Source organism: Lissotriton vulgaris, chromosome 4_1, assembly GCF_964263255.1.
Source record: "Lissotriton vulgaris chromosome 4_1, aLisVul1.2, whole genome shotgun sequence".
NCBI classification, from domain to species: Eukaryota; Metazoa; Chordata; class Amphibia; order Caudata; family Salamandridae; genus Lissotriton; species Lissotriton vulgaris.
In genome coordinates this window covers 1,470,286,800-1,470,301,649 of record NC_141691.1, presented here as the reverse complement: position 1 = coordinate 1,470,301,649, position 14,850 = coordinate 1,470,286,800, and the positions used below count along the sequence as shown (strand labels likewise).

The following is a 14,850-nucleotide window of genomic DNA, read 5'->3' as shown; positions in this document are numbered from 1 at the left end:
GAGCATTATTCATTTGCTTGCATTGTGAAGAGCAGATTGATGAACTATCCCTAACTCTACAACATAAAATCACTAATTCACCACTGAAGAATGGGGCGTGGACAGGCTGCAAACACATCATCTGGAATACAACCTGTGTTTTGTTGTTTTTCTTCACAGACACTAGTAATCGTGTACCTGTGGACTGCAGCTTTTGGAGTAGATGCTGGGCACAGACCTCTGATCTTTGGCTATTACTTCTTTGACCTGATAATAGTCCTGCTTTTAGGTGAGTTCCCTAACATCTGGAATTAAGACTTCATTCCTTTATTTATGTCATCTCTCACGTTTTAATTGTTCTACTACTAATTTGTCTCATCTTTGTGAGGTTTGAGCAGAAGATATTTAGATTGATGAAGTAGACTTAAGCAGGTTCTCATCTGAATCTAGTACCCTCGTGGCGACAGCGCACCCCACCCCCAGGCACATGGCATGCATGCAAATTTGTAATGTGTAATTTGTAACTGGGTTTTGTATCGCGCCAGCTCACCGACAGGTCTCAAAGCGCTACTAACCAAGTACAGCAACAAGAAACAGGATGAGTATATAAGAGAGTCTATAATACACATGACACAATTTGTTATTGGGAAAAACTGCTGCGGGTCTATTACATACAACGTTATGTAATATGGTGGGTTATCTTACCGGCAGGCAGCATTCTCACCACCTGCTCGCCTGATGAGCCAAGCAGCACTAGAGTGAACCTCATCTGTGCTGCCCCTTCTGGTGATCCTCCTCCGAGATCACGTGACACTTATTACTCACGCCCCTTTCAGGGCGAAGCGTAGCAAGGCAAGCCCCCGGTTGTTCAGGCCCACAACCGCCCGAAGGACCAACGGGGCGCTAACACGGTTTCCAGGAACCTCCCATGAGGCTCCAGGGCTCTGGCTCTGGCACCCCTATGTGCCGGGCAGAGGTACCCTTCTGTACCCAGTTGCTTCCAGATCGCCCTGTAACTCTTCCTGCAACAAAAAAAGTACAAGATTACAACGTTCTCACCATGATTTCTACCACCCACCACGCCGGGTAAGCGGTAGGGTGGGAGACGGCGTGTCCCGCGAGGCAGCAGCCGCGCGTGTCCGGTGCGATGACAGGAACAGCGGTACCCAGATTGTAGGTGGAACGGCGGGCCCGGTACTTTGCAAGCTGAGTCAGGCTATCCAATAGGCAGTCCATGGCAAGCACAGGTTATCACGTTTAATACTCCCAATGTTTTAAGGAGGATTAAACAAATTTCAGCGACTATTTGTGAACACCCCCACACGAAGGACCAATTGGGGTTCAAAATGTATTGGGGATATGGGACATGGATGTATATACTGATTTGAAGTACGTAAATTGGGAAACAGAAGGAAATAAAACACATGATTACAATCATTACAAGGGGAGAAGAATGTTTACTCTTCGGTGTCAGATATAATTTCAAAAGGTTAAAAACTAACAATTTAAAAACAAGAAGGTCATATTGGGCATCAGATAGGCAGTGCTGTTAGGGAAACTAACACAGGACCCTTAGAACTATCCAAGGGAGAGAACTAGAGGCTACGAGGTCTTCAGGGTGAGCTTGCCTCAAACCTACTATATACACACTGCAGAAGCTACCCTGAAGTAATGGTCACTCACGTTATGTAACCATATCCCTACAAGCACTATATAGGTAGAGAGCTAGGCATCTCAAAAAAGTTAAGGACTGTCCTCACACACCACCAGGTGTCATGCTTGCTCCTCGCTCTCTAAAAACCCAGTGGCATATTATCAAGGAGTAGCGATATTTATCGCTAAATGCGCTTAGCGAATTTCTTTTTATTGCCGCCTATCTCCGGAAATTATCGCAGTGGTAACGTGCTATTAGCAACGTTTATCTCCAATGCAATGAAATTTCCGGCGATAGCGGCTCATTGAGTGAATATCGCTGGAAATCCAGCGATATTCAGGCATTAACGCCAATGGGGACTTAACCTGATTATCCACCTCCCATTGGATAAACAGATTAAGTCCTGGTCTGAGCAGGCGTTAGATTCTAGCGATATTCGCGCTTAGCGCAAAAAATGTTTATCGCTTCACCTGCCTTGCTAATAGGGGATAGCTGTGTTAGCGACTGTTTTCAGTCGCTAACAGTTTTGGTACGCCCACTTTGCATGTCATTAGCGATAAATATCGCTGACATGCAAAGCGGGCCCCAAACCTGTAGCTATCGCCTGTAAGCTGTCGCTAACTGCTGTTAGCGACAGCTTGCTAATAGGGCGATACAAATATCGCCGCTTTAGCGGGAAAAAGTCCTGCTAAAGCGGCAATATGGCCCTTGATAATATGCCCCCCCAGTTTGATAGAGAGGGGACATGGAAGCCATTCTAATCATTTAAGTGGGGGCACGTGCAAAAGAGTGAGTTAAAAACCAATGCATTACCCCAAATCACAGTTGATCATAGGGTATTACTTGGTATTAAAAGCTGGAGCGTGGGGATTGGAGGAACTATTACCCCATCACCCCTATTGTTTTCAACATGTTTCTACCATTGGATTGATTGAGTCTGTGGCATTTTTGAGGACAAAAAGACGCTCCTAACTTGTCAATTTGGTGTCAGATATTGCCACTATGTTAGGGCGGCCTATGTCAACCTGTAACCTACCGCTGGTGTTCTCAGATACCCCAATGTAGGATCCTTAATGCCCTATGGGAGGAGTGTTCATGGACCCCTGTAGTCACACTTGCCTCAAGGTACATCCCTCGTCGTACACCTAAGAATGTCCACTCCTTCTCCCCTCCGACGCTTTTAATACCAAGTAATACCCTATGATTAAACGTGATGTGGGGTAATGCATTGGTTTTTAACTCACTTTTTGCATGGGCCCTCACTTAAATGATTAGAAGTGCCTCCCTGTCTTCAGGTGTAGGCCCGCTCTCTATCAAACCGGGTTTTTAGAGAGTGAGGACTGCCTATGAACAAGCATGACACCTGGTGGTGTGTGAGGACAGTCCTTAACTTTTTTTGAGATGCCTAGCACCCTACCTATATAGTGATTGTAGGGATACGGTTACATACCGTAATTGACCATTAATAAAGGGTAGCTTTTACAGTGTGTCTATATAGTGCTGTTAGGGAGACATGGTAGGATATGTGCTTGTATATTGAGTATTTTGCACTTTGGGTCAGAGGGTAACACCCCAAAAGCAAGCAAGTAGCACAAAGCGGACCTACCAGTAAAAGAACGAGATGAGTGCACAGATCCCAAATAAATATATTTCCAGCTTTGGGCAGATTCATCAGGGGTCAAAGTTTAAAGGGGAAATAATGATTTTATAAAAAATTATCTTTGGGTACCTATATTCAATCTACATGGCATTTGAAAGGCTCTAAGCATTTAATCTCAGGTTTCATGAAGATCCGACAAGAAGTGGAAAAGATAAATAGAGCTGGGGCTGAGGATTATTGATTTTCTAATAACTTTGACACAGTTTTATAGTTCTGCACAACACTTGACAGACACTTGCCATGTTTAGTATATTTGTGGTTTTATGAGTTTCATACATGGCCATCAAAGGTAAGTGCACTTAAAGGGGTGGTAAAAAAAGCAGCAGTTCCCATTTTATCTACCATAGGAATCTGTGCTCACTGGTACAGAAAGAACTCCTGAGTGGGCTTATAGTAAACGTGTGTGGCACCCTAACCTCAATATTGTACTGGCACCAATATTTAGTTCACCCCAAAATTGATCTTCAGCAGCTTGGCTCTTGCACCCTTGATCTACCTATAAAAGTCACCACCTTGTTTGACATCATACCCACAAAATTAGTTTAGAAGAGTAGTACAAAATGACTGCAGCCACTCAATAACTGAGTTGTGGAACAATAAAAAGGTAAAGGGTTTTATTAGGCAATGCAGAAAAGTGCAGAAAATGCCAATAATTCTCCAATACAGAATAAATAGTGAGCAATCAAAAACTATTCTAAGTCCCAATAAGCAGCAAAAATCCTAAATGTAACAGGTAGCATCTCTAAAGGGAAAAGGAATGGCTCTTAATATAACTCTCAAAATCATAAAGAAACCAACAGCATCTCTAATATCAATCAATCAATCTAGTCGTATTTGTTTAACGCTGCTTATCACCGGAGTGGGTATCCAGCCGCTGTGCTGCAGGTATCAGTCGAAAAGACAGGTACTGAGTCCCTTCCTGAAGTGGGTCAGCGAGGGCGAAGTGCAGAGGTGAAGGGGGAGGGCGTACCAGGATTTTGTGGTGAGGTGGAAGAAGAAGCTTCCTCCGGGGTGGACTGAGAGAATGCATAGTATCTGTGCGAAGGCGAGGTGTGCGGAGCGGAGATTACTGAGAGGTAGGTTGAAATGCAGGTGGTGGTTCATGTAGGTGGGTCCTTGGTTGTGGAGGGCTTTGTAGGCTTGGGTCAGAAGTTTGAATTGGTATCTCTTCTGGACAGGGAACCAGTTGAAGTCCTTCAGGTACTGGGTGATATGGGTCCTTTTGGGCAGATTGATGATCAGTCTGGCTGCTGCGTTCTGGATTGTTTGGAGTCTTTTCATGAGTTCTGTGGTTGTGCCTGCATAGAGTGAGTTGCCGTAGTTTGGTCAGCTGGTGATGAGAGCCTGCATCACTATTTTCCTGGGGCTGATGGAGAGCCACTTGAAGATTTTGCGGAGCATGCGGTAGCAGGCTGAGGAGACGGCTTGGCCTGATGTTTCATGGAGGGTTCACTGTGCAGGATGATGCTGAGGTTACGGGCGTGGTCTTTCGGGTTGAGTGCGGCCTGAGTTCTGACAGCCACCAGGAGTCGTTCCAGAGAGCAGTGTGTCTGCAGAAGATCAGAACTTCAGTTTTGTCCTTGTTGAGCTTCAGACAGTTGTCCTTCATCCAGGCTGAGATATTCTTCATACAGATGTGGAAGATGGTCTTCATGGAGGTGGGGTTCAATGAAAGCGAGAGGATGAGCTGAGTATCATGGCGTAGGAGCTGTTGTTGATGTTGTGCAATCTGACGATGTCTGCAAGTGGTGTCATATAAATGGGGAAGGGCATGGGGGAGAGATGAGCCTTGGGGGATGCCGCAGATGGTGTGCTTGGGTTGTAAATTGGAGGGAGGCTGACTCTCTGGGTGTGTCCTGTGAGAAAGGACGTCATCAATCTGGGTGTATTGTGTTTTCTTCCAATCTGCCATGGTTGATCGATGAGTGTGTGGTGGGAGACAGTGTTGAAGGCTGCAGAGAGGTCAAGCTCGATCAGGGCGAATAATTCTGCTCTGTCGAGTAGGGTGCGGATGTCATCTGTTCCGGTGTCCAGGGCAGTCTCGGTGCTGTGGTTGGCTTTTAAACTAGATTGGGAAGGGTCCAGTAGGTTTTTTCCTCCAGGTATTTGTTGCATGTGAGGTTGATGGCCTTGTTCAGACTTTGGTGGGGAACGGGAGCAGTGAGATAGGACAGTAGTTTTGGAGGTTGCTGGGATCTGTAGAGGGTTTCTTAAAGAGGGGGCTCATCTCTGGGTATTTCCCCACTTCCGGGAAGGTGGCTTTGGCTATGGAGGTGTTGAGGATGGTGGTGAGTTGGTAGCGGATCTCATCTCTTCCAAGGTAGAAAAGTTGGTGGGGGCATGGGTCAGTGGGAACTCCTGAGTTCATAAGAGTGGTGGTGTTCTGTGTGCTGAGTTGTTCCAATGTGGGGATGGAGTGGTTGCGGTGGTGGTCCATGGAATGCTGAAGAGGCCAGAGGGTTAGGGATTGAAGTTTCTACAGATGGTTGCTATCTTGTTGTGGAAGTGGTCGGTGAGGGTGTTGCAGAATTCCTGCGGGGCTGGGGGGTTGAATTTTCGGTGGCAGGCTGGCAGGTGAGCTCTCTGACGATGGTGAAGAGTTTCATGGTTTGGTTGATCGTAGTCTCGATCCAATGAATCAGGGCCTCCATTTTTTACAGCTTTGAGCTGGCTGTGGTAGTTGTTATGGTCTGACTTGAAAGTGGCTCATCGGTGTGGCTCTTGTTGGTGCGCCATCTTCTTTCCAGTTGTTTCCACCAGCGCTTCAATGTGCAGAGTTCATGTGTGTACCAGGTGCCTCGTTTGGTAGGTGTGTACATTTTGGCTGGTTTTGTAGGAGCGACTCGGTCAGTTTTGCTGCCGATCCAGGCGTTGAAGTTATTTACTGCTTGGTCCACGTTTGTGGTGACGGGCTGTGTGATGCTGAGGGCATTGGTCCATTGGTGCTGAGTGACCTTGGTCTAGCTGTGGAAAGGGTGTGCTGTGGCAGTTGGGGGCAGTGCTGAGAGATCCTGGGGCAAAGTGTATGATGAAGTGGTCCAACCAGGTGAGTTCTGAGGTGTGGCTATAACTAATTCTGTTGCTGGACGTGAAGATGGGGTCCAGTGTGTATCCTATTTTGTGCATGGGGTCTGTGACCAGCTGCTTGAGTCTGATGTTGTCCACTCTTTCCAGAAGGTCGGTTGAGTTGGTGTCAGTGGGGTTGTCCAGGTGGAAGTTGAGGTTTCCCAGGACGATGTAGTGTTCGGATTCAATGGCGAGTGGGGTGATGAAATCAACAATGGTATAACTGTGGCTGGTTCGTGATCCTGTCGGTCTGTATTGCTTTTGATGGTGGTTTTGTCATCAGTGCAGAGCTGGACGTTCATGTGTTCCTTGGTCAGCGTGATTTCGTCAACGGTGATGGTGATGCTGCAGGTGATCAATTTGTTGTGCACAATGGTGATGCCACCTCTGTGTCTGTTGATGCAGTTGTGGTGTTTCATCTTGTAGCCAATGGGTGTTGCTGTGGCAATGTCCGGAGCCGATGTGGAGGTTAGCCAGGTGTATGAAGCTGGCTCTGTATATATTATAACAAAAAGAGGTATAGTGTGCACAGCGTTCAGGGAGTCCCCAAAGGTATGGCAGAGATTAAAGTAGATAATACCTTACTCTGAATTTAGTGGTAGCTGTGCTGAGCAGTTAGGCTTATCAGAGAGTAGGTATTGTGAATACATTTGTTGTACACACTCATATAAGCCAGGAACACACACTCAATGGTTGACTCCAGACCAATATTTGTAATAAGAAATATTATTTTAGTTACTTTTATTTTTAGGAACCAAGTTGAACTCAGTTGCAAGTAAGTACTTTTAAATTGCAATACTTTCAAATTATTGCCAATCGGTTGGTATAGTATGAATCAATACTTTGCATGTGCAGGAAATACTTTCAGGCTTGTCAATCAGTAATATTAATACTGAGTATTTGAAACAGGTAGACAGTCAGATGCAATGCAATCCTAAGGAAGGAAAAGCAGGGTTATGCAACAGCAGGTAAGTATACAATTTATTTTTCCAGTCTCCAGGAGTACAGACTAGTACTTGGCAAGGGTCAGTTTTAAGGGAGGTTCTGCACCACCAGCGGCACTGGGGCGGCCAGGTGCAGGGTTTCCGGGGTCCAAGGCTAATCAGTGGAGATGGGGCACCTGAAGAGGTGCGGGTTTCAGTATCTACGTTGCGGCGGTCAATACCGGCAATGATGGTTGCTGCTGCAGTCAGCAAAGTGCAATGAAAGTGAATGGGGTTCAGTAGACTGCCAAACCCTGTTGAGCGGGGATTGGAGGAGTTCTGCCAACATTGGATCATCACGGAGAGGCCGCAGTCGTGCAGGTGGGGCAGGAGGAGGCTGACAGGGCCTCTTGCAGGAGGGTACAAGCTCTCGGGAACAGAGCTGTGAAAATCTTCTTGGGTCTGTTGAATCTGAGGAACCAGGTTCAGGGGAGCCCTTAAAAACTAAATTTGAGGGTGTTACTGAGTCAGAGGCAATAGTCAATGGCTACTGTCTCCTAGGGTGACTATGCCCTTTGTGTGCCCCCTCGCTTTGGGGAGAGGGGAACATTCTTGTTCCTATTGGGCCTAATTCTCCAATTCAAGATGGGGAATTTCTAAGAGAGGGGTTCTCCTCCACTCCTGGCGACCCTAGGGATGTGCCAGGGTAAGGTGGACACTCCTACTCTGCTTACTAATTTTCCTGCCTGTCCTACCACCAAAAGTGGGGTCTGGACAGGGGGGCGGGCATTTCAACTAGTTGGAGCTGCCCAAATCAGCTCAATGCCAAGGGTTGCTGTTCCAGGCAGGGGGAGGTGTGTTGCGCCACCACCCAGAGCAGGCTTTGTTTCTGACCTCGGAGAGCACAAAGGCTCTCACCCCATGAGGTCCAAAACCTGTCTAGTGGTGGCTGGTGGGGACCAGTATGCCAATACACTAGAGCTTGGTCTTTTTTAGGGGGCATCCCTAAGGTGCCCTATGAGTGCCTTTTATAATATAATAAATCCATCACTGGCATCAGTGTGGGTTTATTATGCTGAGGAGTTTGATACCAAACTTCTCAGTCTTCAGTAAAGCCACCATGGAGCTGTGGAGTTCGTGTTGACAAACTCCTAGCCCATGTACTCAAAATGGCGTCACTGCACTTACAATGTCTGTGAATGGCACAGACACTGTAGACGGGATAGTGCTCAGGAAGCTATGCCCTCATGGTATGGTATGGTGAACCCTGCCTTGGGGCTGAGATCTGCTAGAGGGGTGCCTTATCCATGCCATGGGCAGTTTTGGTGGGCATGGCACTCAGGGATGTATGTGGGTAAGGTTCAGGAACCAGAGGCCTGAAACTACCAAATTGCACAGCTACTGGGGTATGTGATGAGAAACACTCACACTATATTTTCTGTTTTCTTCTGGTTTTTTTTATTATTAATCTAGTCACAATAAATGATTCATAATCAAAATATTTCTCATTCGTTTATGCTGTTATTTTCTTCTTGAAATACATTTTTCATCAGGAAATTTTTGTCATGCATAATGAATATTGTACCAACAATTTACAAAGTATCACATCATATTCATTGTTCAAACTTTAAACATATGAATTCTTTTGATGACTGTAGTTGTTTGCCTTATGCATTTCAGGAGCGCTCGTCCCTTCGTCAGGGGCCACTGAAATATTGAGAACACAAATTAATTATTCCAAACCGACTGATGCTTCAATAACAACATTTGATGTGCCAACAAGGATTGCAAATAGTGCATGTCACTAAACCATTATCATGGTCCAACCTAGTTCGTGGCTGTGACCTGATCACCCAACAGCGTGATTCCCAAGATAAGGTGACCTTCATAATTATGCAAAAGAAATCCACGAATACTTACATCATCATAACCAACTTATGAAGATGAATGTACTTCTGATGCGAATCAAAATCCTTTGTATGCCAATCTGTACTCTAAACACAAGAGAAATCAAATGAATACCAGAATGACTGCCTTAAAATCAATGTCAAGCCCAAATCACCTAGGATTACCTCAGTGGCGAAAGACTATTCACTTGCTCTGCACCAAAACCTGCAGCCTGCAATGGAAGTGTGTGTGTATGTTAAGGTGAAGTGTCTCCAAGGGTGGCATAATGCATGCTGCAGCCCTCAGAGTCCTTCTCTGGTCACAATGCCCTTTCATACCAGGGGTACCTTTTACAAGGGACCTAAATTACATCTAGGGCAACATGTCGAATACACATTAAAATATTTATTTACCTACCCTGGGGTTAGGTACGCCCTATGTATGATGTAGAAATGGATAAGTTGGAATCTAGCATTCTGCATACCCTTCCACTCCCTTTCCACCAATTTAGACCAAGTCAATTCAGGTATATCCTTGCCCAGGTCCATCTCCCATTTTCCTCGCAGCCGAGTTAGTGGTTGAAGCCCCTCCTCCACCATTCGTCTATACAGGCACGTTACTGCATTTACCGTCCCTGCAGCCATTACTACATATTGGCATGTTGGGATGTCTGTGGTTCCAGCAGCCCTTCCCCCCAGTGTTTCTGAATTGCTGACACCAGAGCGGCATGCAGCAAGAAGTCACCCCTGGGCAATCCGTATCTGTCCTGCAGTGTCTGATAAGGCAATAGAGCTCCCTCCTCATACAGGTCACCGATCATCTGCAACCCCAGTTCTTCCCAATCTGTCAATGCCGACCAGTCTCCTCCATGCTGAAAGGCCGTACACATTCCAAGCGGTATCTCCGGTGCCTACGGCTGAGTCCCGCCTACCCTACGCTTGCTTCTGTTCCAACTTGCTCTTAGTGCTTTCTCTTCATAGGTCAACGAATCAACCCACAACCGCTGGCCCAAGACCACAAAGGACAGTACATGTCATGGAAACCAACTATCCTATGGACCATCCGGTCCCCTGAACTCTCGAGCAACTACTTCGTGAGCCACTGCAGCTCGGCCGCCAGATAGTACAGTTCGAAGTCTGGGACTGCCCATTCCCCTTCTGCTTTAGGTATCATCGTGGTCAGAGCCACCCGCCTCCTGCCGCTCCCCCACAGAAATCCCCCTACCATAGTTCTGAGCATCCTAAACACTAGGTCTGGAATCCAAATTGGTAGCGTCCTGAAATAATATAATAGTCTAGGCAGCGCCACCATTTTCAGAAGCGCTACCCTTCCTGCCACTGAAAGTGACAGAGTACTCCAGAACGTCATGCTGAGATTTACAGTATTTGAGTCCACCTCATGAACTCCTCCCCAGTCCCATCTTGCGCATAACCTGAAAGAGAAATGGCCATTCCAGGCTATCAAATGCCTTCTCTATGTCCACCAAGAGAATCAAAGCAGACGGTACCAGGTCTTGGCAGTTCTCTAGAATTCGCAGTAGCCGTCTCACATTAATAGACATATTATGCTAAGGTATAAAACCGGATTGATCTCGGTGTATCAGTTGCGACATATATGGGAGTACGCGTGATGCTAATTTCCTGCTTAAGATTTTGTAATCAGTTGTCAACATTGAGAGCGGGCGATATGCCTTCATATCTGTAGCTTCCCTTCCAGGCTTCAGGATGGGGATAATAATAGCCTCCCTAGTGGTCTTAGGCAACCTCCCTGCTTTATACGCCTCCCGATATATCAATTGCAACCGCCGAATAAAGCAATCTGCATATTTGGAATAAAATTCTATAGGGAGGCCGTCCACCCCAGGCATCTTGTTACGAGCCATATGTTTAATCGCACTCCTAATCTCTCCTATCATGATCTCACCTCCCAACAGATCCCCCTGCTCCTTGCTCAGGCTCGGTACAGCCACCTCCTCCAAATATTCCCTGATGCCATTGGGGCCCTGAGTCAGCTGGGTACTGTAGAGTCAAGTATAATACTTCAGGAACAAGCCGTTTATCCCCGATTGTGTGTTCACCACCTCCCCTTATGAAGCTACCAGGCCCAGGATTGGCATCTCCGGGGGGTCGGATTAGCCAACCGCGCCAGCAGCGAGCTCGATTTGTCCCCCTCAGCATGCATCCTTGCACTGTAATTCTTATCAAAGGAGCGCAGTCTCTCCACCGGAACCGCTACTGCCTCTCTAGCTTCCGAGATCTCGGCTTGCGCCCCTGGATTCCCTGGTCGGTCCTTCTCCGCGTCCCGCAACCGGCCTTCCGCTTTCTCCAAGTCAGTCAAAATCGTTTTCCTTACTCCCGCCACCTTACTAATACAAACCCTCCCTAGTCACAACCTTAAATGCATCCCCCTCTATTGCTATTGACATCGCCGTCCCCTCGTTCTCCTCAAAGTATTGTTCAATGCCCGTCCTCAGCTCCTCCCCAAAGACCGGATCTTCTAATGCTTCCGGCCTGAGCTGCCAGGTCGGTATGACCGCCCTCTCTTGACTCCACCTTATCCGCACTAGCAACGGGTTATGGTCTGATAGAATTCTCGCCAGGTACTCACTACCTGTCACCTTGGAGTGAACAGCAGTGGCGCATAATATTGCATCTAACCACACATGCAAGTCGTGAAAGAATGCTGGGCGCGCCACTTGTCGATCAGCCCCCAGTTTGTTTGCCAGGTGCCTCTCGCCTTGGAGATCCTATGCACTGAGGCACCAGATAGCGGGGGGTGGGATCTGTCTTGCTCCACATCTGTTAATGAGTTAAAGTCTTCCCCCATTATTGTCGCAGTAGTTAGATATGGCGCTAGGCTCTCCGACTATCTCTCAAAAAAGGAAGGTTGGTCTACATTGGGGGCATACACACTGCATAAGGATACATCCACTCCATTGAGCCGCCCCATTACCGCTACAAATCTTCCCTCCAGGTCAACCAAGTGCAGCATTGGTTGAAAAGGGACCCCCGCTCTAACCCACACCAAGGCACCCCATGGCAAACGCTGAGTAGGTCATGTAAAATAATTGCCCCCTCCATCTTTTTTTCAGAGCCGCTCCCTCAGTTAGGTTAAGATGTGTTTCTTGAAGGAGAGCTATATGCTCCCCTCGTCGTACCAGGTAAGCATGCACCTTGTGTCGCCTCTGCATCATATGAAGGCCCCGCACATTCCAGGTAATACATTTCAAATCATGTAATGTCCCCATTGGTCAAACCTTTCCTCCTCCTCCCCAACACACCCAAACTCCCTCCCCCCAGAACAGGCGCTACAACATTAGGACCCATCCAAACTATTGCTCAAGCACACCCACTAAGCTCCTAAGTAGCTAACCCACACAAACTTACGGGAGGTAAGCCCTAGGCTTCAGGGAATCAGACACCTAGTTGTCCATCTTCCTGCGCTCAAGCCCTTATCACGGATCCCGCCCCTTCCGGGGCCGTGCATCTACGAGGCCTCTTCTAGATATGTTCCACAGCCCTCCCCTACTCCTTATCTCTGAATAGTCAGTTATCGTCCAGCCAAGTCCGTGGCTAGCCCGCCCTCCCTGGCCCCCCCACCTAGTACTCTATTCATGACCAGCCAGTGTCTACATCACCCATCAACGATCTCGTCTGCCGTCACATGGGGTAACCTCTGGCTTCTGACATCTGATTGTTCATTGTCCTCTTCCAAGGACCCTCCTTCTGATTCCGTCCCTTCTGGGTGTGGTCCTCTTCTATCTTGCGAGATAGCCGTGACAGCCTGCAAAGCGGCTGTGCGCTCCTTCTCCGCTTGTGTCTCCGTCGGCCTCTGGGCAGCTGGGTGGCGGCACCGGTCCCGCCTTAGTCTGCGCAGCTGAGGTCTCATCCCATCTGTATTCCCACCACTCCCCGCTTCTCCAATTCATGCTTTATACATCTCTAACCAGTCCCAGGCCTCCTCAGGGCTGTCATGGAACGACGACTTGTCATCCATCGTTATCTTTAGGTGTGCCGGAAACATCAGAGAGTATTGAATGCCCTCGTCCCATAGTGCCCTTTAAACTGCCACAAACAATACTCTGCGGCACTAGACCTCAAGTTTGTAATCCGGGAACAATGTCACCTTGCTGTTGCCCACTGTGTATGGGCCTGTCCTTCTGGCCTGGTTCAACAGAAGATCTTCGTACTTGTAGTGAAACAGCCTGGCCACCACCGGCTTCGGTGGCCTCCCGTGAACCAACGGTTTGGCAGGCATCCTGTGGGCTCTCTCCAAAGTGAAAAAGGATGTCCGTCCTGCTGGTGCGACGTTAACCTTTAGCCAGTTTTCCAGATATTCCACCATGTTGGGTCCCTCCACCCCTGCTGGCAGTCCCACCAACCGGATGTTGTTTCTTCGATTCCTCCCTTCTGCATACTCCGCTCGTCTCTCCAGGGTCCGCAGCCTTTGTGGAAAATCGGTTAACTGCACTGCCATCAACTTTTGAGCCGGTTCCAGGAATTCTATGGCTACATCCGTCTGTTTCACCCTGTCGGCCAGCTTGACGTGGTCCGCTCAAAGCAGTCCCAGCCCTTGCGTCACATGACCGATGCCCTCCTGCAAGGCTTCCCTAGTGTCTCTAATGGTTTTCAGTATTTGATGGACCTGCTGCTGGAGCATCCCCTCAGGGTGTTGTTGCGATCCCTCTCGCGCCTCCGTGGCAGCTGTGTCATCCTCCTGTTCTGACGGTGCTCCCATCTGCTTCCCTCTTGACTTCCCCATGTCCTCTCAGTACCCGGGAACCTCCTGATTGTCGAGCTTTCAATGTGATTCACCTCCTCTCTGCAGCTGCTCACTGTGTGTGCGCGACTCAAGCAGTCTAGCTGTTCCCACTGCGCCGTTCGTCGCCCTCCTTCAGACTCACTCACCCCGTCAGGGTCATCTTCCAAGCCCGGTCAGACCTTTCAACTGCTCTCCAGGAGGACCACTCTCCAGTAGGACACATCAGGGACATCTTCTAGGCCCGGTCCGGCCTTGCTACTCCTCAGTCTCACCCCTGCAGGTGGGTTGAACTCAGGGTGGATTTCAAAGGATCTCTATTGCAGCAGCGGGGCCCGTTCCGGGCCATCAATTTTCAACTGCGGTGCTCCTCTTGCCATCCTGGGCCATTGCACCACTTCAGTGGTCACACCTGCCAAGTGCACAGCGCAGCCTCGTGGCAGTGTCATTTGCGTGAGTGTTCCCCCTGCTGTGTCCGCCAGCTCCTCTGCCTCGCAATGTCAGTGCCTTGGTCGCCTCCTGTCGAGGTCACTCACCTGCTATTCCAGCTTTTCCAGACATCTTTGCACCCTCTCCTCGTGCTCTCTCTGCCCTGCCAAGCCCACTCAAGTGTGCTGACTGTGAGATCCTCAAGAGGGGAGAGTCACCCTCTATGCTCGCCCAGCCGCTCTCTAGCACCAGTGCCCACCAGCTGAGAGGTCTTACCCGCCAGGGCCGGTCAGGAGCAGGCGAACTGCTTATTTTCACATCTCCAGCGTGATGCTGGAACCCCTAGTGTATTTTGAGAACAAGGGTACCCCATAAAGCGAACCTGGGGTGAGTATATGCTTTTTAAAGGAACAGTGGTTCAAAGGTGGCCTGATAAGGTCCTGAAAGGAGTAAAGCGAATAATTAATTAACGCTAGGGAGCTAGAGATGTAGGT

The 14,850-nt window shown here is 48.4% G+C and overlaps 1 protein-coding gene across 1 annotated transcript in view; it reads left to right on the top strand.

The window, feature by feature from the left end:
• LOC147724127 (ethanolaminephosphotransferase 1-like) overlaps positions 1-14,850 on the top strand; it is a 509,957-nt gene that overhangs the window by 260,311 nt on the left and 234,796 nt on the right. The window contains exon 6 of the mRNA XM_086965725.1: positions 160-268. Coding sequence (XP_086821851.1) covers positions 160-268 — 109 coding nt within the window. The remainder of the gene's footprint in view (positions 1-159; positions 269-14,850) is intronic.